The sequence below is a fragment of the Pundamilia nyererei genome, unplaced genomic scaffold (assembly GCF_000239375.1).
Source record: "Pundamilia nyererei isolate P.nyererei 1_Seehausen unplaced genomic scaffold, PunNye1.0 scaffold00004, whole genome shotgun sequence".
NCBI classification, from domain to species: Eukaryota; Metazoa; Chordata; class Actinopteri; order Cichliformes; family Cichlidae; genus Pundamilia; species Pundamilia nyererei.
In genome coordinates, this window is record NW_005187405.1 from 2,615,971 (window position 1) to 2,637,817 (window position 21,847).

The following is a 21,847-nucleotide window of genomic DNA, read 5'->3' on the forward strand; positions in this document are numbered from 1 at the left end:
CATACTCGCATATCGCAGAGACAGAGGGGTGTAAAGGGATTGTCAGGCTGCCCAAACACAGAGACCTGACCTCAAACACATTACTTCACGTATGGTACGTTTCTCACCTATTAAAGGAAAATTAATGTGAATCAATGCGACAGCCACATTTGAAATGTGGGGCAGACTCATCCAACATGAATTCACTCAAGAGATGTCTATTAATAACATTCATTTGGCTTACTTACTGATGGCTATTCTTTTGTGGCAAAGAGAAACTGGAATTGATCCTTAAGAGGTCCCTTGGGTTTATTGTTCTTCTAGGTGCCTGACAACACGGCGATCTTTAAAATAAAAACAGAGAGAAAAGTCCCAAACTTACAGAAAAAAAGAGGAACCTTGCCACTTCGTGCCACAACAGCATGAGTGAGAGCAAAGGACAAAGGGATTTGTTGGAAATGGGCGGTGCCCTGTTGAGAACAGTAAAATTAGGGAGTAGAAAAGTGCAGGCCTCGTCGACAGCTTCATTGAAAAATATCTGTTAAGTATAAAAGTGTCAAAAAGAAAGGCTGTGAGACAGAGAGAGAGCGAGAGAGAGAGAGCAGGCAGAGATCTGAAGAAGAAGCCAGAATGAAGAAATGTTGAGACAGACCAGCAGGCAGCCGCAAGGGCCGCTCTGGGTCAAAAAGAAGGCCTGAAGAGAGATAAGACACTAGTTTCCTTCCGTTAAGTTCAACACCAAGAGACTGGCTGAGCTCCAACTGTCTACAGACCAGTTTCAATTAACTTCACTCTGAAAATAAGTCACTATTAATTATTATCATCATCATTTATCGACAGTTACCAGCAATAAATCAGCATCCTTATAGTATCGTCATCTCTATTAATGCATTTATTATGGTCCATCATGTGTGTGAAGGTTATTATTGTGACTCCTTCCATTGTCTCTGCCGCAGCTGGTGCCCCACTTGGGACCGTTCCCCTCCCATCCCACATTTTACCCCACCACCCCTCCCTTTGCCCGGGACATTACGAGAAGATGCGGATGCACTGTGTGGTAGGAGTGTGACAGACGGGGCATTCTGGCTCTGTTGATTGGCAGATCTGCCCAGCGCACTCCATGCAGAACAAGTTGTGGCCGCAGGGCACCAGGGCTGCCGTCACCTCGCTCTCGAAACACACGAAGCAGTCCCTGTTGACCCCGGGGCTGACTCCAACCAGAGCCGCAACCCCAGAGCCAGAGCTGCCTTTCAGTCGGCTCAAAATCCCAGAGGTGAGACCCACGCCGCTGCCGCCTCCCTCTGAGTCGGTAGGCGACCCACCGGGGAGGGAGGAGGCCGAGCAGGAGGAGTAACCGGTCGATGAGCCGCCGGAGCTGGAGCTCGATGCTCCGGAGAAGGAGCCGCCGCCTGCGTTGCCAGACTGCAGCCAGGAGAGAGTGCTGAGGGGGTCGCTTTGAGCACGACGGGCAAGTGGGTGATCCAGAGGGGGGACCACGCCTGTGTCCTGAGGCAGAGTCGGGGACAATCGTGGAGTGATGGCGCCGGCGCTGACGCCGCTGCTATTGCGACGCAGAGGCTGCTGCTGAGAGGAGCTGCCCGTCTTATTGCCCGATCCGCTGTTGACGAAAGGCGCCCAGATGTTGGAAGCACTGAACTCGAAGCCCAGCTCGTCTGACGAAGGCAGTCCTGGGGTGGAATCGCCCCCAAAAGTGAATCCCCCAGCGCTGCTGGAGCCTGTGCTAAAAGGGCTAGTGGGACTGCCTCCCTCAGTGGCCTTCCGGGCGGTGCTGAAGCTGTCTGCGCTCATCCCGCCATTGTGCGTGTGATAGGGAACCGATGAGGACATCTTCCTGCCGGACGAGTGGTGTACAGACATGGAAAGAGCAGAAGGTGGGGATGTTGGAGGAGGAGGGGGGGCAGAATGGTGGCTAGTTGCCCTGGACCACAAAGTCGCTCCCAGTCCCCCACTCAGGGAACCAAGGCCTTCAAGACTGACATCAGTGCCATTAGTGTGGAAGTCATTGTCTCCCTGGAGGTCTACAAAGGTTCCAGTTCTCAGGGTGATGTGAGTCTCGATCTCCTCTCTCGCTCTGTCCACGTTCTCTGGCATCCCAGTCACCTCGAACACGGGGTCTTTTTCTCGACTCGGTGTCACGATGTAGGTGTGAGTCTGCTGCTGGATGCGCTTGATTGTTGCCCCTTTTGGTCCAACAACTAAACCGACTACTCTATACGGCACTCTAACCTGGATCAGGGATAAAATAAAAGGATATTTTAGCTGATTTTCAAGCAAAACAAGACAAAAAGCAAAAACATGACCCCAGCACCACAGCAGGGCTACTGCACCTGTATAGTGGTCTGTCCAGGTAGGTTTGGTGGTCCGGGAAGGGAGCCGCCTCCTCCACCCCCTCCAGCTTTGCAGCGGGACGCCCTGATCATAGAGAAGTGCTCTGCTGCAGACACAATTTCACGCTTGGCCATCTCCACATCCTCCCTGCGTCCCGTCACGATGAACACAGGGTCCTCCCCTCGCACCGGAGTCTTTATGTAGGTGTTTGTTTTGGCACGCAGGGCCTTGATCTTACAACCTGGAAGATTCAGAAGCACACAATCAACTGCAATGTTTTTTTTTTTTTGTTTTATTAGTTGATCTGATTTTGCTGACAATTATGAATGCTTCACTTTGTAAAGTTTCAAAAATTCAGTTGCTCTCACTAATATGAATGGGCTATATTAGGCAGAGCACAAATTTCAGCCTAAATTTCAAAGCCTGACATCAAAAATATTTTTGTAACATACGCCTGGCACTTTGGTGTAGTAATTTACACATTTGCCATAAAATATCCATCTATCCATTCTTTTCCGCTTATCCTTATTGGGTCGTGGAGGGACTGGAGCTTGTCCCAGCTACCACAGGGTGAGAGGCAGGGTACAACCTGGACAGATTGCCAGTCTGTCGCAAGGATAAATAAAGTAATTTCCTCTGTTCGGTCCCAGGAGGAGACACAAATCCTTTTGAAGTTGTGTCAGGAAGGGTAAACTGTGTAAAGGTCTACCACATCAAATATGCATATCTGCCCGCTGTGGTGACCCTTTGTGAAAAAGGAAGGAGCTGAAAGTAGCATTTCTACAACATGATTATATTAGTATAAATTCAGACTTACTCTGGCATCAGAAGCCAAAAAACACGCTTCAGTAAAAATGAGAAGCATTTTCCTGACATAATCCACACCCCACAACAGTGGTGTATGCTCCACAGTCAGAGAGCCACCAAACTACACAAAGTGTACCTAATTTACCGACAACTACAGCATAAATGAAAAATAATCAGCCATTCCTTTATCATCAGCTCAAACTGAGGTAGTGCTGATCATTTTATGAAACAGGCAGTAAAGCCAGCAGGTCTTCATGAAGCTCTCCACATTAAATCAGTGCTGCACTGCATGCCTCCTCCCAGCAGCAGCATCCACACTGCGCTCTGTGTCTTTAAATGCGGACGCTTCATTCTCGGCGGCCAATAGGACGCACGGAGCGTGATGTCATTCTGGGAAGCAGAAAGCATGGCTTTTTCAAACAAAGAGAACAATGCTGTAACGTTAGCGCGAGCGCAACGGGAAAAACAAACCCACGGCTTGACTAAATTTAAAGTGTAGGACACATCCGAATAGAAATCATAATTAAAGAAATCATCTCGAGTATAAACGTAGCGGCAAGCAGCAGCAGCGGCAGACTGAGCTGGGTGCAGGGCGTAACACCGCCCAGTCCCGTGTTTGTGCGTCTGCTGCTGCCCCGTTTCAGCCTCACATCTGCTCTGAGGAGCAAATATAACAAACGCATGTGTGAGGTGAAGGTGTGAGTTCAGTGCCGCCTGTGATCTGCGGTACGAAGAAAATCTACACATTTCGCGATATTTCCTTTGTTTGGTGCAGGCTGCTAGACATGTCCAGACTCCCGACAATCTGCCGCTTTGTCTGACCCCCTCCCTCCCCTCCCCCTCCCTTCCCACTCAGCCACGCTCACTCCCTCACCCTCTGTCAGAGCATTGTCTAATTGCTGGTTTAAAAAAAACAAAACAAACAAAAATCACAAATACTACAGCGGCATTTCATTTCAGTGGAGTATCCGCATTATGCTGCCACTGAAGAGCAGGAGAGGGAAGTGCAGCCCGACCACAACATCAAGCTCAGACAGCTGAAGTTCACAGACCCAGCTCACCAGGCAGTCACCCAAACAAAGAACAAGCTGCTCAACGGCACAGCCTTACCTTGTCTGCCCACTATCTCAGCCACATGCTCGGAGCTGGGGACGGGAACACACTCGGTCATGTTGACACTTCTTTTCCTGCTGCAGAGGACGGAGTTTGGTTCCCCGTGGAGCATGGCATGGGAGCCGGCCATGTGGTACCCCCCTGAGCCATAGTACTCCGGGGATGGAGAGCAGGACGTCGGAGAGTCCCGAGACCCGCTGGGATGGTCCAGCATTTGTAGATCCACGAACCCCCCTCCACTCACACCGTTGCAATTCTCGGGTCCCGGACCCTGGGTCCCATCCAGGCTGTCCACAAGCCCGCTGCTTCCGCCGCCCCCACAGTCCACCTTCTCCATGGCCATCAGTGACAGCTGGTCCAGGGCGAAGCGGAGCGCCTCTTGGTGGTCCTCCTCCCGGGACTCCTGATCCGTCTCCCTGGACAGACCGACCCCGTTGTGTTGGCTGCTGATCACCACGTCGTGGTCCATAATCTCGGGGTGAAATAAAGGGCTAGGCATAGTCTCTCCGTGGATCTCACATCAGATCACGGATGCCTGTTTTGTTGGGAGTCCGCTCACCCTCTACTGAAATTCAAAGAAAACAACAATAAAAATAAAAGGTTTTTCCATGTCTTCTATTAAAACACACAAAATACGAGTGTAACAGAGCACCGTGGAGCCTCAGATCACCCAACAATAACAACGCGCATTAACAGTATTGATTTGAGCGCCTTTGCTTTGTCTGTTGTTGCTGTTTGTCTGACAACTGAGCTCATCCAGGAGGTTGACTGTTTTGCCCGTCCTCACAACCACATACAGTATATTCCCGAGCCTTTTCGGTGCCGACTCCAGCCGGTCCGGTGTGTGCTGTCCGAATTTAAACGTAAATTTAAAAACAATAAACAGATAAATGAGCTGTTGTTAGCTCCAAGAATCAAAAGCTAGCAGGCTAGCTCCACACAGTCGGCACTCAGTCACGTTGTCGACCTCTTTGTTTGAGAGCGCCGCGGTTAGCTGCTTTAGCTCTGTTCTGACAGTCGAACTTGTGTTCACATTCACAGACTGCCGTGTTATTTTTTAAAATTAAATACGTGCGGAAACCACGAGAACTCACCTTATCTACGTTTTGTCGATGAAGTCCTCTCTTCACTCGTAGCCCAGTTCTTTAAGGAAAGACGTGGAGCAGACTGAAGGAGGAGACCTGTGCTGTGCAGCGCTAGGAGCTAGCGGTTCGGCTAACTAGCAAACCGAAAGGGGGGCGTTTGAGGAGAAGAAGAAAAAAACGTTTAAAACCGAAAAGAGGGCACTGTTGTTTTTCCTCCTCCAGGAGATTTCCACAGGAGTGTCACTGCCTCTTCATTTCTCCCAGCGTCAGGGAGAGCTCAACTGAAGTCCAAGGTTAGCGGTTATCTTTTAGTTAAAAAAAAAAAAAACAGTGATTCTCGGCTTTCTGCTGCTGCTCTTGCCTGCCTGACCCCGGTCGGTCCGCCGCCTTTGTCTCGCCAGGCGCACGCCGCTCCGTCTCCCGCACACGGCACTGACGTCACCCGCGACACAACAATGAGTTCAAAGGCCACATGAAGCAAGGGGAGAGCATCAACGCACAGCAGTCTGGGCTACTGTCACCCCCGCCGGGTCTGTCAGAGCACTATTTCACTCTCCTCTTCCGTGGAGGTTTTTGTAGCGTAACTATTAAGGCACTGATATACGTTTAGAAAAATGTGACCACGGTTGGGTGTGTTCATCATGGCTACCAATGAGGTGTTTGGGGTGGTCCAACAGCATCACTGAGCGATGCTCATGCACTAGTAGTTACTTTCTAAGATATTTGTTTAAAAAAATAACCAACTCATAAACGCGCCACAGGGTTGTTCTAGGGGTTTCGATTGAAGTTATTTTTATATAAGCGCATACATGTTTAAAAAAAACCCACATCGGCATGCATACCTTTGCATACCTTTAGTCAGAGGCACAAAGATGAAATTTATTACTAATGCTGACTGATTTATCTTATTTAAGAATGAAGGGTTACATGGGTGTAGAGATCCCTCCACTGCCAACACAGACAAAAGGAATATACTAATTTATTACCCCCCTCCCTTTCTTCATCGATATAAAGAAACTATTTCCGAATGTTAGGCTGTCTTTTGGTTCATGGTCTATCTGAAAGGTTATACAGGAAGGACTCAGAGTAGAGCCAGCTGAGGTGGTTAGCATTTGACCAGCATGCCTCCTAGGTGAGGTGGGAGAAGGATATGCTAGAGGGATTGTATCCCCTGGATGGCTTGCTATCCCCTCTAAAGAGCTGGAGGAGGTGGCTGGGGATGGGTGGTGTGGGTGTCTTTGCTTACACTGCTCTCCTATGACCTGGATAGATACGGTTTAATAAAATTTGTCCTGTGGGGACATTAAAGTTCGTTTTTTGTAGGTATCACTTTAACAGACACTAAATACAAACAAACATACAAAAGGACACATAAGAAAAATGCCTTTATTTGACAGAAAACAGTACATCAGCAGTGTGTTTGTATGATCCGAGGGAACGCACCTTTTACTGAAATGCAATAGTAGTTGTTCAAAGAATAGTGAAAATACAAATACCATGGCTTCATGTTCAAAGCTATGTAAACTCAAATTATTGTGACCAAAAAAAGAGAAGTTTGAACCGTGAAACTGTAATCATCACCATCCAGAGGCATGTAAAAATACTGCTGCATTTCTATGCTTTCAAACATGACATGCTAACTTACAGTGTCAGTAAAACATAAAAAGCAATAGCAGGAAATAAAAACACTTCTTAAAACCAATTAAAATGTAACACACACACAGATCAGTCGTGTACATAAAGGTTTGCGTTTTCAACACTGAGCTTAAACAGCTGTTAACTAAACATAACACTGCATTGTGTAGAGCACCATAACCAGCTGCCGGACTTTAGTAGAGGTAAAAATGAAAACTCAGAGCACCCTTACAGGATTATAAGGTCATATGTTTAAAAAACAAAAAAATTAAAGACCACAGTCTTTGTTTAGGTTAGGAAAAAAATCTGCAGAATGTCTGCATATAAAGTCTGCTTCAGTTTAACTGCATACAAACCTTCATGGAGCCGTTAATTCGAGCATTGAAAAGACTTTACCAGCAAATGTCTCAAACAAGTCTGTGGGAGAGATAGAGGAGAGTTACTTGTTTAGGAATATACTGTAGGTCATATTAAATGCAATTAACCATGAGAAATTCAGCCATACTGTAGTGATTACTGCCTTTCTGTGTACCTTGGCTATAACTCCTCCTTCTCCACCTGCTCACCCTTCACCTCTGCTTCTACGTCTGCAGCGGTGTCTTTTATATGAGCCAGCATATCAGCCATAAGGGCTTCTTCGAGCCGCCTCCTCACATTCTGCACCAGGTCCTCCTGCTTCCTGAGGGGCACAGACAAGAACACATAATTACATTAATGACATAACGTCTTTCACGACTTGAAAAAAGTTTCAGGGAAGGAAAAGTGCAAATCATTTGATGTCCACCAAAGAGCCGCACACTACACCTCAGCCCACCACGTGACCTTAGAGGGAGGCTGATTTTTATTTATTTATTTTTGCTCACTCCAGAAAATCATTTCATTTTCAGACCCAAAATAAGCAATAAAAAAATAAATACATTCAATTCCCAGAGACATGAAGCTTGATAACTGTAGATGATACATCCAACACATGAACACAGAAGAAATGTGCATCTCCTCTGTGGAGATTGAGTCTGTTTTTATGACTTATACATGGAAACGTGTGCTCTAAATTTTAATATGAGCACTTCAGTCTAGAAAACTTTGCACATCATTACAATAACTAAAAATGCTAACATGTTTTGGGAAATTAACGTCACTGGTGAAGGAGGATTGTATCTATGTATGTATGCACACTCAATAACAGGGCAAATCTTTGATACGATCTCAGAAACACATTTATGTCTGAACACAGCAGCTTCAGAGCCGTGCTCTTCAAACCGTATGCGATTGAGGGGCAGCCAATCAGCAGACAGGTGGCATAAAGTGAGGGTGGCCTTCAGGGAAGAAGAGGTAAAACAGCTGACTCATGCACTCAAGTTATGCAAATCTATTTTAGCAGAGTCCAAGAATAAAAGTCAGAATAACAGGTTCCCATTAAATATACAAAGAAATAGCCCTGTTCTCTATTCTTGTTTCTCACCTGAGGTCATACACACATCACTCAAGACCAAGGACAAGGAGCTTTCTGCCTGCTGGCTGAGTAACACACATTTTCTCCTAGTGACAAGTGGTTGCCAGGTGGTCACAGACTGGTCTCAAGGCCTGTGTGACTGGGTCCTTAGTCACTTGATCATACATTGTGACCATGATTGTCACACTTCCAAAATGATAGATAAGTTAACGTCACATGGTTAGTGGTCACGTTTCCAAAAAAAAAAAAAGAAAAAGAAAAACCACATATCTGCATTTTATCTTGCTTTTCGCTAAATGGACTGAGGCTGATTTGCTGTTCTCACCAGTGACCCATAAAAAGACACCATAGTTCAATTTGGTATAAGAGTATAAATGCAAAGTATGACTCATTACAAAGCCATAAAAGAGAAGCAGAACACAAAGTAAATCTCAAGATTGAACTTTTGAACACAGTGAATTTAGTTTGTTTTTCTAACATTTATATAATAATGTGCCTGAACTGAAGGTCAAATAGCAAAATAATAATGGTGACTTGTGATACAACTGTCCCAAGTTTTCAGTGTGTAACACTTGTTTCTCAGTATGAAATGTCCTTGGTTCAGAACGCTCCGAGAGTCAAACATCTACTTTCCTGCAATAAAAATAAAGTGCGCTGGTTTTGGCAGTGCACAAGTTTTTTATCATCAGCTATAGCATGCTAGCTGGAGCTTCAGTAAATAGGTACAAAGTGCTGATTCACTATATGTTGAGACTGAATTTAAAGCTGTATTCTTGTGTCACTGGAATAGAAAACGTTTGCGCTCACAGGTCAAGTGACCGGCTACCAGCTTATACTAAATGTGAATACCAAGACCAGTTGCATTTGTCCGTTGACAGCTCTGACAAAGCTTTTTCAGACAAGATATTGATGTCCTCAGTGACATTACTATGCAATTTTAAAGCCTATTTAATGGTTTTACTATTGGAGTCCAGTGTGTGAACCCAGCAAGGGCCCCTTGTATGGAGTTTTTCCCTCCAAGAGCTCAGCTCCCCGGGTTAATGATGCGTTCTTCACAGAAACAAGAGATTCTTAATCTGAAGTTTCACTTCCTGATTAAATAATAATAATGATAATGTTGTCTGAGGCTTTAAGGCCCTTTTTCATTTTATTTCTTACTTTAAACTGGTCACAAGCCTTTGCCTTTTAACAATATACACCTTAAAGCCATCTCCACACAGGAAGTGATTTGTAACGACCACAGAAAGTCTGGGACATTCAGCAAACAACTACAAGCAGTAGTCAAAAAAGATGACAAACAAAAGAAACCCCCTGTAGTGACGCAAACTGGGCGGGTTGCAGGATAAACTTCTCTAAATTTCGAGGTGAGTGATGGATGCAACAACCTATGAGTGTGAAGAGTACTGTGCATTTGTCAATACATGGTGGTCAGTTTTGGTTTCTAGACCGCTCCAAGAATAAATTGATTACATGATTTTACCCTAAACAGAGTGCCTCAGCAACCCCAACATTAGAGGGTTACCTGGGCAACTGGAGCCTTAGCATTAGGAGTTTTTCCTTTAAAAGAAAAATCCAAATGATTCCAAAACTGAAGCTCATCATGTAGAGTTTTGTGAGAACCTGTCACTGTGGTGGCGTACGCTACATGAGAACAGAAAACAGTCACTGACAGTCAAGCCATTGATTGTTGAAAACAGCAGCATGTGCCCAACAAGAAAAAAGAAACACCACCTCACTGCTTGGTAGTGGTGGAACATGTTGAAATGCACTTTTAGAGTGCACTTGATTTACATTTGACACCCTTCACAGAAGAAGCCACCAGCAGCAGACTCAAGCCTTCATCAGTTTCCTATGCATGAATAATATCACTCAGTATTACAGTTAGAAAATCAGAGCTCCTTTGTGTTAAATATGAAAGTATCTCACCTAATATCATCATCAGTCACTACAAAGGCTTTGCAGAGAGGCTGCGCAGTGTTGAGCCAGACTCCTGGATTTTTCTCCACCGCAGCAGTGAGCTGTCCCGTGATGGGCGCCGGGCTGGTGTGCAGGGCGCTGGCGATCGCAGAGAGCAGCGTTTTGTCTGAACATGCAGGCCCCACCCCTAAGGAGAGAAAATCAGGTGGTATGGGTCAACCTGGTAGAATTATTTCTGTTTGAATTATATGTGACGGATAAGTTTTAAAGGTTAACCTCACCCTGCAAGCCTTTGGGGAGATCCATCGTTTTGACCAGCTCTTCTGCTATATCGAATGCATTTAACCCGCTCAACTTCCTCTCCCAGAACAGCTAAAGAGTGAAGCAAAAAGGAAGATACCTTTTGTGTATTTTAGGCACAGTGTTTCCAAACCTGAACATCTCAGTCACACTCTCTCACACACACACACACACACACACACACACACACACACACACACTTAAATTACCATTAGAAAACAAACAAACACTTGACACACCTTTTCTGCTTCTGACTTACTTGTTTTGGTTGTTCCACAGCCTTCTGGGGGTCCGTCTTCACCTTGTTGTTGGGGTGATTTGTTACTTTGGTCACTGGCTGTTTGAAGATGGAAGCTGTCTGTCGAACTGGCAGCGTTGTGTTTAAATCAGGCTTAGCCTTTAAGAGAGAACCGCAAGTTAGTTTTCTACTATATGAACAGATTTGTTTTTTAATGACACTTAAAAAGAGCCACTTTTAAAGCCAACAGTTATCCTACTGCTTTATTTTTACTGCTGTCAGTCTTGTATAGCAGTGGCTGCTGCATCCCGTATTTAATTGTGAAGAGGCTATAAAAACATTACAAGGCAATGGAATGACTACTATGACACAATGTGGCATGAAAACAAAAACGCAGTAAATAGCTACAAGGAAAACACCTATCCTTCAGCTTAACAGCAGACATAAAAGGCTGCAATGAGGTTAATTTTACAACATTTACCACTTGTACAGTCAACGGTCAATCATAAAACCTCATCTCTGGGGGAGGTTTACTGGTGAAGGACACAATGCACTCTATAGCAACTATGAAATAACGACAGGTTTCAAATGTCAAGAGGTAATAATCTACCATCCAAAAATCATGTGCAAATTGGATATTTCAGGTTAGGAATTCACGAGAGAAAAACGTCCTTATGTAGGTTAAAGCGAACAAGTGAGCATGTCAGACTCAAGTCTGTTTTTACTGCAATTCATCTGTGATGGCTTCATGACAGAGAGGTTCCTGTGACGGTCATGAAATTTTAACCACAGTTTGCTAAAAGGCCTCAGGCAGACAGTGTGATCAGTGTACAGCCTGATGAGCTGTGCTTTTGGTTATGATGTTTATGACAAACACTCAAATGAAGTGGCAAAAATCAGACTTGGAGCTAATAATTCAGGACTGAAATTACTCTTATTTTAGCCACAGAGAATAAAAATTCTAGCTTTGATTACAAAAAATTCTCAACACAAATTTGTTACTTCGATACTTCTTTTAATGCATGACTATGTCACTATGGAAACATGAGCGTTTCACCCACATTTGCGACTAAACAGTCCTGCAATAGAAACGTACTCAGCAGCAGCGTATGAATAAAAAGTTTGACAACATTAGACACCGACCCCAGTTTTTAAACGTAAGCACTGATAAAACAACAGCAGCAGTGATGATGATGCTGGCACACTTTAACGAGGAGCCGGAGTCTGTTTAAACAACGTGGAGAGCGAAGAAGCCAAGCTGTTACGGAGACGGTGAGCTCAGGTTGACTGAAAGAAAACATGTTTCCAGCGTTCAAAAGAGGAGTGCTGTTCCTGTAATCACCATTAAACCTTTAGTGGGAAAAAGCTAGCGGGAGTCCTTCATCAAAGAACCTGATCAACAAACTTGATCTGCAGTAAGCCTCCAGAAGTTTTATTAAAATATGCAGCTGAACTGATACCAAACTGGTTAAACTATACAACTTGCTGATGCCTTACAGCCTCCTATTAACGTCAGAAAGCCTTCAAGGAAGACAGAGTAATAGTAAATTTTTATTTAGTTTAGCTTAATATATTTTTTTCTTATTTATTTATTTAAAAAGGGACAATGCAGTTTAACATGATTCCAACAGCATGAAACTGATGTGCTGCATACGCATCTTATTTTATTTGACTGTACTTGAGATTATTTATATATTTTTGCATTTAAGAAAACTTTTTCTTCCAAAAAATGACATTTTTATATGGCATATGCAAATAGAATCAAAGGGTTTAGTTGTTGTTCTGTTTTTTGGACAGATGTATGCAGTTAAACTAAATATGAAGAAGCACAACTTAAACTTACAGGTATACATTTTTAAGCCTCATAAACACCAGAGACCAAACTGTCTTACCCTTATTTGATGGCTGATGTCATAGAGATGATTGTGCCTGCTGCGCTGCCCCTTGATCAGGAGTGACTGTTCGCCCCGGGAGTGGCCAGCATTCACATCAGTGTGAGGGCTGCCGCGGAATATCTGCGGCTTGTTGAGAATACGCTTAACAGGTAGACTAGAAAGAAAAACAGAAAAACTATCAAAACAAGCATCCACCAGGGATCAACAGTATTTCAGATACATCAGTTCTGCTTATAGCAGGTACAATTCTTTAAGATAAAACAACAAGTACTTTAATATTTATCCCACAAGCTCAGAAAGTCCTGTGTGAGAGCAGCCCAAACATTAAACCCAACATATAACAAAACAGCTTAAATAAAGTAAAATAGTTAGATAAATAAAACATGTCAAAATTAAAGTCAGTGTAAAAAAAAAAAAAAAAAAAAAATCCACAAAAGCAGCTCAATTAAATAGGAAATAAAATTAATAAGTCAGATAAAAAACACTCAATGAATTCTACTGTATCCATAATACAATAAAGACTTCATTATATACAAGAATAAAAACAGGCGCTTGCCCATTACTAACTGATTCCTGATCAAAGGAAAAAAAGTCTGAATACACAGTTCTTCTGCATCAACACAGCTGTTTTTATAATCACATTTGAACACTGTGTAGAAACAAAGTTAGAACAAAAAATTGCATTTAACTCAGGTGGGTCATTGGGTTCATTCCACTATTTTTAACTGGGATGTCCAAGCGTTTAGTACTCCACAGACACTCTCAGTTACTTTTTTGAATAAGCTTTTTGACAGAGCCACGCTTCGAAATGGTATCTGGGGCCACCCCAGTAGATGTGTTTTGTTCTTTTGTTAGCATGAAAATTGTGAAGGAGGGCATAAACACAGCTGTGCATTTAGCTTCATTTGACTTACTACATTGGCACTGTTAAACTTGCACTTATTTTTCTGAAGACAACTGTGTAATCATGACCGGAGTACAAATGAATGATTTGTTAAATGTGCATTTACACTCCTTTACACTAAAAGAAAGTGAAACGATTTGTCAGATATTAGTGACCATCTGTCAAAAATTGACTACTGATATTTAAACTGTTCTAAATTCCTGAAATCTCTCATGAATGACATCGAGCCATTTTGATCCAGAAAGTACTTAAGGGTTTTGTACAACCTTCTCAAGAGGCCTGGCCAAAAGGGAATCAGAAATTGCAACACATCTAACAAAACAGCTCTAAAATATAAATTAAGTAAACACTGAGTAGGCACAATAACGTAGACTCATATAGCCTATAACTCCAAATACACAATGGCATAAAACGATATTTTCAAAGAAATATTATAAAATAACTTGTCGAGCACGGGACCCCAACAGGTGTGCTGACAACAAGTCGAGAGACGTCATTCAGGCACCTCTGTAGCCCACCCTGTGGTTAAAAGCGGTCTGACCAGCAGTAGCTGATAATATCCACGTGGTTGTTTTTGTTTGACCGTCTCTAACTGAAGCGTGTCTGAAGCGTACTCATGGTGAGCCCCACGTGAAGTTTGGAGCGCTCGTGCTGCTGTAGCTGTGACGGGCCTGCGCACTGCAAGTCAAGCGTGTGTAAACAATGAAACTTAGCTAGCTAATCAAGCTAGCAGCACCGGGACGTCAAAGTCGTAGCAAATAGCGTGTCAATTGTTGCTTGAAGCTGCAGTATTTTAAACCAAACGAACTCCACCCGCTTTAAAGTCAACTTTTAGCTACAAAAGTAATGCTGCAAATAAATTAATTAAACCTCCCCAGATCGATTCATTTACTGATGAGCGTTTCTAAAGTGCCCCACGGATGTATGCAGGCGTGCGTGCATTTCCTCGTTATTACAATAACTCACTCGGTCAAACATGACAAAGTCCTACCTTTTTCTTTCCATGGTCCCGGCTGTCTCAATATTTCTGCCCCTAATTTTTGCTAATAAACGACAAAAACTTCACTACCTTATTAATATTACCACAGGCATGAATTTTGTCTGCTAGCTGTCCGTCTCAGCTCGAGATCTTGCAGATCTCGAGTACAGATCACTCCGCCGTATTAGTAACTTATGCGTCACACGCTGTAAAGTAGTCCGAAAGTAAAGCTCGCGCAGGTCTCACGTGGGCTGTGTCATAGGCGGAAAGTAACTATGACAGAGTTTTGACACTGTAACGTTTTCATCGTGTTCATAATTGTACTCAAAACTGCATTTATGGGAAAATATGTTACTTAATTGTAAAATGATATTTGCTTTTAGTTATTGTGAACTGGATATTTCTGGATAAACGGTCTGTATTTAAAGTCTAATGACACAATACAATAATGCAATTGCACTAGTTTGATGCTGTAACAGGTAGGCCAGCTAGATTAAAATCCAAGTTCAACGGGCTTTATTTATTTATTTTGTTTAATTGTTAAACTGTTACCTACACATTAATACATTTTCTATTCACTTTGTATAGAATTGAAAATGTATTAATGTGTAGGACCAGTATTTGCTACTACACCACGTTTTGTAAAAGGAGATGGAAAAAGTTTAAAAAAAAAAAAGGTTTCTAAAAATTACCCAGCTGTTAATAAAAATATTAAGTGCCTTGATATTTTATAGCTTTTTAACAAAAGAGTGAAACTGTCAGTACTTTTCATTGTGACCAGTTATGAGGATGAGTAAGAGAGGCTGTTTTTAAATTTGCTTCATGCACATTTACCTTCAGCAGGAACACAAGCAAAAGTAAATAAATCCATAAACAGCCATAATATAGGAGAAATCACAGATACTTTACTTCTCACAAAAATCAAGAATCAAATTTGACCCACAGACCACAGATGATTACAATAAATACACGTCCTTAATCTGAACAGGGAAAGAAACCAAATGCATGTTTAAATCGTTACTGTTTTCCTCTTCGTCTGTTCATATTTTTACTGGCAGAAGAACGCTGAAAAGCCAAACCCAAGGATCATTTCATTGGACGTTGGTAGTCAACAGTTCAATGCTGAATGAGCTGGAGGGTGAGAATGATGGTCTCTGGTGGCCTGCCATGCAGTGGAAGGTCCTGGCTGCAGCAGTGTGTGGTCTCTCTGTAGGTCCTTGTGTAAAAAGAATAAACAGCGCTGACCTGAGGAGGAGGAAGGTACATGTGTTATAATGTGTTCAAGAAATTATCAAAGCTGGATGCTGAGGGCAAGCGGAAAAGAAAAACTTAATGGAATATTAAAGCATTTTTGTTTATTAACTGTAATTTTTTTCTCGTTTGAAACCATCATTCAAAATTTAATCAACATCAACTGAATGAACCAATTCAAAGTTAATGCCTATGAGTTTTAAATTTCCAGTGGTCACAGTCTTTTCATTAGAAGCTGCCTAATACAGTCTCAAACAGGCCACTTTCCTTAATTCTGGTCTTGTGTCCTCTCTGAACTGTCCAGTTTCATTTAAGTTATTAATTTATTTATCCCAAACATCTGCAGATTACTATGTTAAAGCAACCAAACCTTTAAGGACAACAAGATACAATATGACAAAAACAAAAATCACATACAAAAACAAACTGGAAAGAAAAATAAAATATATCAATGAGTATGTCGCCACAATTGTCAATACTTTCTTTTAGCAAGCTGATGAAATGTGCCCCTGTTTTTCCAGGGCACAATTCATGCTAAAGCCCTTTAATTTGATCAGACCAGAAAGTCTTTTTATGACTAGGGTTTTCCAGTGACTGAGCATAATGAGCTCCTGAATTTGTTCATTGCCTTTCTGAATGTCTGCTTTGTAACTGAGAAATAAATGAAACCAAAAGATCGCCTGGCAGCTTTGTGTCAGATGACATCTCACATTTAGTAATCACATTTTCAATCTTCACATTATTACGACAAGCACTTACAGAGCTCATCATGACAAACCGCTTCATTGTTTCCTTCCCATCAGTTGAAGACTTTTCAATCTCAGCTCCGACTCCGGACATTTGTTTCGGAAATCACAGTATGTCTGCTTGTTTGTTTTTGATATTAATGTAGTGTCCCATCCTGTTCGGTTGAGTCATGCGGTTCAGGCAATACTTAATAAAGAATCTATTTGGGAAACGGGGGGCTAATACTCCACCCAGTGATGCTTTTACCTCTGGATTGAGGCATGACTGTTACCATTATATAGACAGCCTGTGTGCTGGGTCAGTAAACAGGAAAAACATATATATCTATGCCCAACAAACATGTAATATTGTAGGTTTTTCTTGGCTCACAATTTGATTTTGGGGAGTGAGTACTCATGATTGGTCTGTATGCATTGGAAGAAATGAGTCTGTGTTTCACTTGACTCAAAATTGTTCGCTTGAAGACCTAAGTATGCTGAAAGACTCGACTTTTGGCCCCAACAAACCCGTGACTGTGGTACTGTGACTTGTTTTCTTTAAAGTCACATACATCCCTCTGTAGACTGGACATCCACAATGTCAAGAAAATTTACTGAAAACCAAAGCTAGACTTGAGCAGTTTGAATTATCCCAAAAGATGTTAAGAATAATTATTAAAAAACAAAAAACAAAATATTTCTGAATGTGTTTGTTTTGAGCATCACGCACGTGTGCTGTTAGAGATAGCTGAAAACATTTAGTGTTACACAATGCCACACATGAGAAATGTGATTCTTGCCTGTTCAAACAAGTTTAAAGTCAACATAAAAGTAAAACTGGTACTGAGTAGCCTGATCAGTTATTTTTGCAACAAGCTGCATATTACGTTGCAGAATTAGACAGAACTTCTCTGAATTTCAGGAGTGGGTCAACCCCCCACACACACCCACACCCTTTATGTTCTATCACTTTATATGCTTCATGATAAGCTGTTTGTTCTCATTTTCATGCAGCTATGTCAACTTCACATAAAGGACTCCCCGTTGGTTTATGGGCCGCTGGTCATCGCTAACAAACCAATTATATATTCACTACAATTTGTAAAGTCTTTGGAACTATCATCACTGACTCTGGGGATGCCTGGTCCTCACTGAAGTCTCAAGCCTAGATCTACCTTTACGCCACCTGTCATTCTGTTAAGCACTGTCAGTCCAACTTAGGATGCGGTTCCTGCTTGTTAAATGATTATTTATTATTCAACGGTGCATGATAATCTCCCGAATGACTGTTTCACGCTGCCATTCTTTGGACTAACCTGACACATGTTAGTCATCGTTCTTGAATTTGCCGTTGATATAGGGGACATAATCCAAAACCAAACGCCAGTCTGTGACGTACACTAGGGCTACACCTCCAGTTGTTCCCCATACTGCCATAGTTGGGAGCCTGTGGAAAGAAGACAGTGAAAATTTGTCCGTTGTGTTTCTATTAATTTCAGCATCGATTGATGAAACTGAAGAGAGAAATACATTTTTATTGGGTAAAACCAAATATTCATTTTAGTGGTTTCGGTTATTAGAAGAAGACAAAAGGGTTGATGCCTTTTTATCTGCTGAAGCTATAAACATGCTGGAAAATGATGTAAGTAACTAACCCCCCCCCCAATAAATCTGTTGCTTCTGTTTGGTAAAACATGCCAGAGCATTTTACTTTTATCTGTTTAGGAGAGGGGATCCTGTACCTTAATCCAGTTGGGATAAAGTTTAATGCAGCCTTTGCGGCAGATTTATTAAGAACATTAAAAACCTTCGCCCGAGATCACATGGTTTGATTTGTTAGCTCGATGTATTTAAAAAAGCGATTCCCAATCTCCTCTGTGAACAGGCAGAGTTAATAACGAAAAGATAGCTCACACTCGCTTTAATACATAAAAATCACAACATCTTCAACAGACAGTCTAAAGTCAGTATGTCCCTACGACTATGACCTCAGTTGGGCTAACGGCTAATGATAGCTAAGGACACATCGAGGTTCTTTTAAGCACAGGTCCGATTTCTTTCCGCTTTTTCTCACAGGCGCGACGTAAAAACTTCTTACCATGACTTGGCAATGGCCACATATTTCTGACCGATTACTTTACCGAGCATTTTGGCTGAATTTTGTGCTCCTTACGCAGGACGTGCCACTTTGAAAGATTGGAAGCACTTCCCAGTTTCTCGGCAGCCTAGTGCGCAAGCGCAAGAGGTACTTCCGCTTACTTAAGAAATAAAAGCCTTTAATAATTAAAGACAGACATTTTTTGACGCGCTTGTAAGCACCTAAAAAATAGTAACGATTTTATGTGGCAAATCTATAAAACATCGTAATGTTTCATGAAATGAGTCCCGTTTCGATTACAAAATCATTTTTGACGTTTTTTATATGGCGCTTGCAACGAAAAGTGTTGGGGGGGGTTTTGGTGTTTTTTTTAAATCGTGCATTGAAAAAATCAGGGGCAAGGCAGCAATCCAGCATAGCACCTGTATTGTTTTTCTTGACTTCTGTCACAAGTTGCTGTGTGATTTTTAAGAGGACAGTGGCGGATTTTATGGACACAGCTGACAGCGCATGTCTGCACCCTAGTGGACTGAGAAAAAAGTACTGCATCTGGTTTCAGGTGTTACTGTGCTTTTAAATGTTTTCAAATTTTCAAACTCCTTGGCGGCCGCTTATCGGGGCCTGGAGCCTGGGGCTCGCTCGGGCCACTTCGGAGGTGGGGTGCCCCCGGCCTCTCGGCCTGGGGCTCGGTCACTCAGGCACGGCTGGCTGCCGGCGGAGCTCACGGGTGCGTCACTGCAACCCCCCCTGGCTTCTGCTCCGCGGCTGCTGAGTGAGCCCTCATCTGGGACTCTCCCCAGTTCTTTCTGGGACAGTGGCGCAGCTGCCCCTCTGTTGGTCTTCCTTGGTCTCTTGTGTTCTGGGGGCCTCTGGATGTCTGGAGTTTTGATCTCCTCCATACCTGCTTCATGCCCTGGAGGACGGGGGCTGTGTGACCCCCCCCCCCCCCACACACACACACACACACACCCTCTAGCAGATCATTACATGAAGGAAGGAACCTTTTGAAAAAAACAAGCGCGTCCATGCTCACAGGTGTACACACGGGTGATCACACCCACAAACTACACCCTTTTTGGCTCCTACCTCAAAGCACACTGTGTTCTGTTGATCTAATGTGCTGCACAATAATGTTTAATATTTAGTATTTACTGTCATATTCCCATATATCATTGTGATGTTGTTTATTCTATTACTCTTGTTGTCTTCTGCTTTCTTTTTTCTTTCTCAACAGGTGATCCAGGTGATTGATATATGCATTTGTTTTTCTACCCGTTCTGTTGGTTTTTGTCTTTTGCCCTTCTCCCCGTCCCTCTTCTCAGCTGTTTCTCTTTCCCTCTTTCTTTCTCCCCTTCTTTCCCCCCAGTCAAGTCTGTCCCGTATTCAGCAAGTGAAAATGAAATAAACAATAAAAGGTGAATCAAATGGACCATTACGGCAAGGCTGGGATGGTCAATTTGGTAAAGTAAATCCATTGGGCATCTTTCTTTGCCTTTAGACAACAATTCTGATGGCAAAAGAGCCAAACGGGACAGGCAAAAAAAAAAGTTTTCAAATTTCACAGATGAGAAGCGTGTGTATATAAGATTTCTTTGAATTCATTAGTTTAAGGTTTTTAGTGAAGTATGGGGGTATTACTTGCAAATGTGAAGCACATATGGAGACTTACCTGGCTCTGTGTGGGGGCCAAAGAAAACAAAACATGTGTGCTCAGATCTGGTTCTCAGATTGGTTTGATTTTTCCAGTTCAAAAATAAAATATACACGCTGTATTCAGTTAGGGCCATACTTTGTTGAACAGACAATTTTTTTTGCCACCACAGTATATTTTAAATAAAAAAAAAATCAATATAATAATCAATAAATCAATATAAAGTTTAAGAATTACAGCCATTTGTATACAAAGTCCCCATTTACAGAGGTTAAAAAGTAATGGGGAAATTGGCTGATGAGCAGTTTCATGGGTGGGTGAGGCCTGTTCCCTTATTTCACAACAAACGATGCAGATGTGATATCTGAAACCGATTCTAAGTGTTGAATTTGCATAATCTGCATTATTTAAGTTTGCATTTAATAGATTTTCACTGTCGTTTTAAACACGAGGGCCACAGACATGTCAGTGGAAGTGAAGGAGGCCATCATTAGACTGAAAGAACAAAATAAATCTATCAGGAGACGTAAAATCAGCAATTTGGTTCTTTAAAAGAAGAAATGCACTGGGTCAGTTCAGCAACACTAAAAAAAACCCTGCAAGACCACAGAAGACAACTGAAGATGAAACCAAGCTTAACGTGTACCACACGATCTGTCCCAAATGGTGGAGGCACCATCATGGCATCTATGGTTGCCAGTGATACTGGGTCACTGGTGTTTACTGATGATGTGACTGATGATAGAAGCAGCGGGATGAATTATAAAGTGTACTCACTGTAAAGATTGCTGCAAAACTAATTGGGCAGTGCAAACAGATAATGACCCAAAAGGAAACTACAAAAGCAATGGCCAAGTCAGTCACTTGACCTCAACCCAACAGTGCATCTGTTTCAGTTACTGAGGACTAAACAGAAGTCAGAGTCCAACAAACAAGTACTAACAGTGTCTGGAGGAATGGAGGAAACAGCATTTGGTGAAGCCTACTTGTACTCGACTTCAGGCAGATATTCACTAACTCCAAGCATTAAAAACCTGACAACTTACATTACGAGTTTTGTGTTGTCCAGTTAATATGGAGGCTCTTAAAATTGATGCAAATGTTTTATTAAAGACCTTCAGCCCAGCTGAAAATCAGGCCTTCAGCTATCATTGCATTTAAAATGAAATATTATATTAAATATTTTGGTGCACAGAAGCAAAACTGCAAAAAATTTTCTTTATCCAACAAATTCTGGACCCAACTGTACACATACATGCCTGCACTGCAGAGACATTAAGAATGAAGGTTCGTGTGGATGTCTCAGGCAGTCACAGATTCAGGATTTGTAATGACAGAAAATGTGCTGATTTTAAAACTGTGTGAGCAGATAAACTGAATGTTAAAGTGCAGAAATGATAGCTGACATAACAGATTTTTATAAAGATGTATAAAAATGCAGCAGATAATTTTTTTTTTACATCTTTAA

General features: G+C 42.3%; 3 protein-coding genes across 4 annotated transcripts; all 3 read right to left on the bottom strand.

Moving 5' to 3' along the window:
• Positions 1-853: 853 nt before the first annotated feature.
• Positions 854-5,922, bottom strand: LOC102192827 (RNA-binding protein MEX3B). Of its 2 annotated transcripts, none has more exons than XM_005721160.2 (4): positions 5,343-5,922; positions 4,246-4,810; positions 2,328-2,569; positions 854-2,226 (listed from the first exon to the last, which is right to left on the bottom strand). In XM_005721160.2, exons 2-4 carry the CDS (start codon positions 4,745-4,747, stop codon positions 1,009-1,011), a joined length of 1,962 nt encoding a protein of 653 aa, XP_005721217.1. In that variant the 5' UTR covers positions 4,748-4,810; positions 5,343-5,922; the 3' UTR covers positions 854-1,008. The 2 variants fall into 2 exon arrangements, with proteins under 2 accessions (XP_005721217.1, XP_005721216.1); XM_005721159.2 differs by having other exon boundaries at positions 4,246-4,813.
• A 780-nt stretch (positions 5,923-6,702) lies between these two features.
• Positions 6,703-14,913, bottom strand: mbd3a (methyl-CpG binding domain protein 3a). Its single transcript, XM_005721161.2, has 7 exons — positions 14,667-14,913; positions 12,769-12,925; positions 10,898-11,035; positions 10,620-10,710; positions 10,348-10,525; positions 7,501-7,647; positions 6,703-7,385 (listed from the first exon to the last, which is right to left on the bottom strand). Exons 1-6 carry the CDS (start codon positions 14,678-14,680, stop codon positions 7,506-7,508), a joined length of 720 nt encoding a protein of 239 aa, XP_005721218.1. The 5' UTR covers positions 14,681-14,913; the 3' UTR covers positions 6,703-7,385; positions 7,501-7,505.
• Positions 14,914-15,537: 624 nt separating this feature from the next.
• uqcr11 (ubiquinol-cytochrome c reductase, complex III subunit XI) lies at positions 15,538-18,879 on the bottom strand. The gene is made up of 3 exons (XM_005721162.1): positions 18,729-18,879; positions 17,947-18,077; positions 15,538-15,899 (listed from the first exon to the last, which is right to left on the bottom strand). The coding sequence occupies exons 1-2, from the start codon at positions 18,776-18,778 to the stop codon at positions 17,957-17,959; spliced, it is 171 nt and encodes a 56-aa protein (XP_005721219.1). The 5' UTR covers positions 18,779-18,879; the 3' UTR covers positions 15,538-15,899; positions 17,947-17,956.
• Between the last annotated feature and the right edge of the window lie 2,968 nt (positions 18,880-21,847).

What these genes read in the sequence shown, in the direction of transcription:
- uqcr11 (XM_005721162.1), bottom strand. Translation starts at nt 18,778, where the DNA reads ATGCTCGGTAAAGTAATCGGTCAGAAATATGTGGCCATTGCCAAGTCA. An exon ending in GTGGCCATTGCCAAGTCATG is followed by an intron (nt 18,078 to 18,728) that starts GTAAGAAGTTTT and finishes TTCTTTCCACAG; the next exon opens with GCTCCCAACTATGGCAGTAT.
- LOC102192827 (XM_005721160.2), bottom strand. Translation starts at nt 4,747, where the DNA reads ATGCCTAGCCCTTTATTTCACCCCGAGATTATGGACCACGACGTGGTG. An exon ending in TGAGATAGTGGGCAGACAAG is followed by an intron (nt 2,570 to 4,245) that starts GTAAGGCTGTGC and finishes TGAATCTTCCAG; the next exon opens with GTTGTAAGATCAAGGCCCTG. An exon ending in CTGGACAGACCACTATACAG is followed by an intron (nt 2,227 to 2,327) that starts GTGCAGTAGCCC and finishes TCCCTGATCCAG; the next exon opens with GTTAGAGTGCCGTATAGAGT.
- mbd3a (XM_005721161.2), bottom strand. An exon ending in ACATCAGCCATCAAATAAGG is followed by an intron (nt 11,036 to 12,768) that starts GTAAGACAGTTT and finishes TCTCTCTTAAAG; the next exon opens with GCTAAGCCTGATTTAAACAC. An exon ending in GTGACTGATGATGATATTAG is followed by an intron (nt 7,648 to 10,347) that starts GTGAGATACTTT and finishes TGTGCCCCTCAG; the next exon opens with GAAGCAGGAGGACCTGGTGC.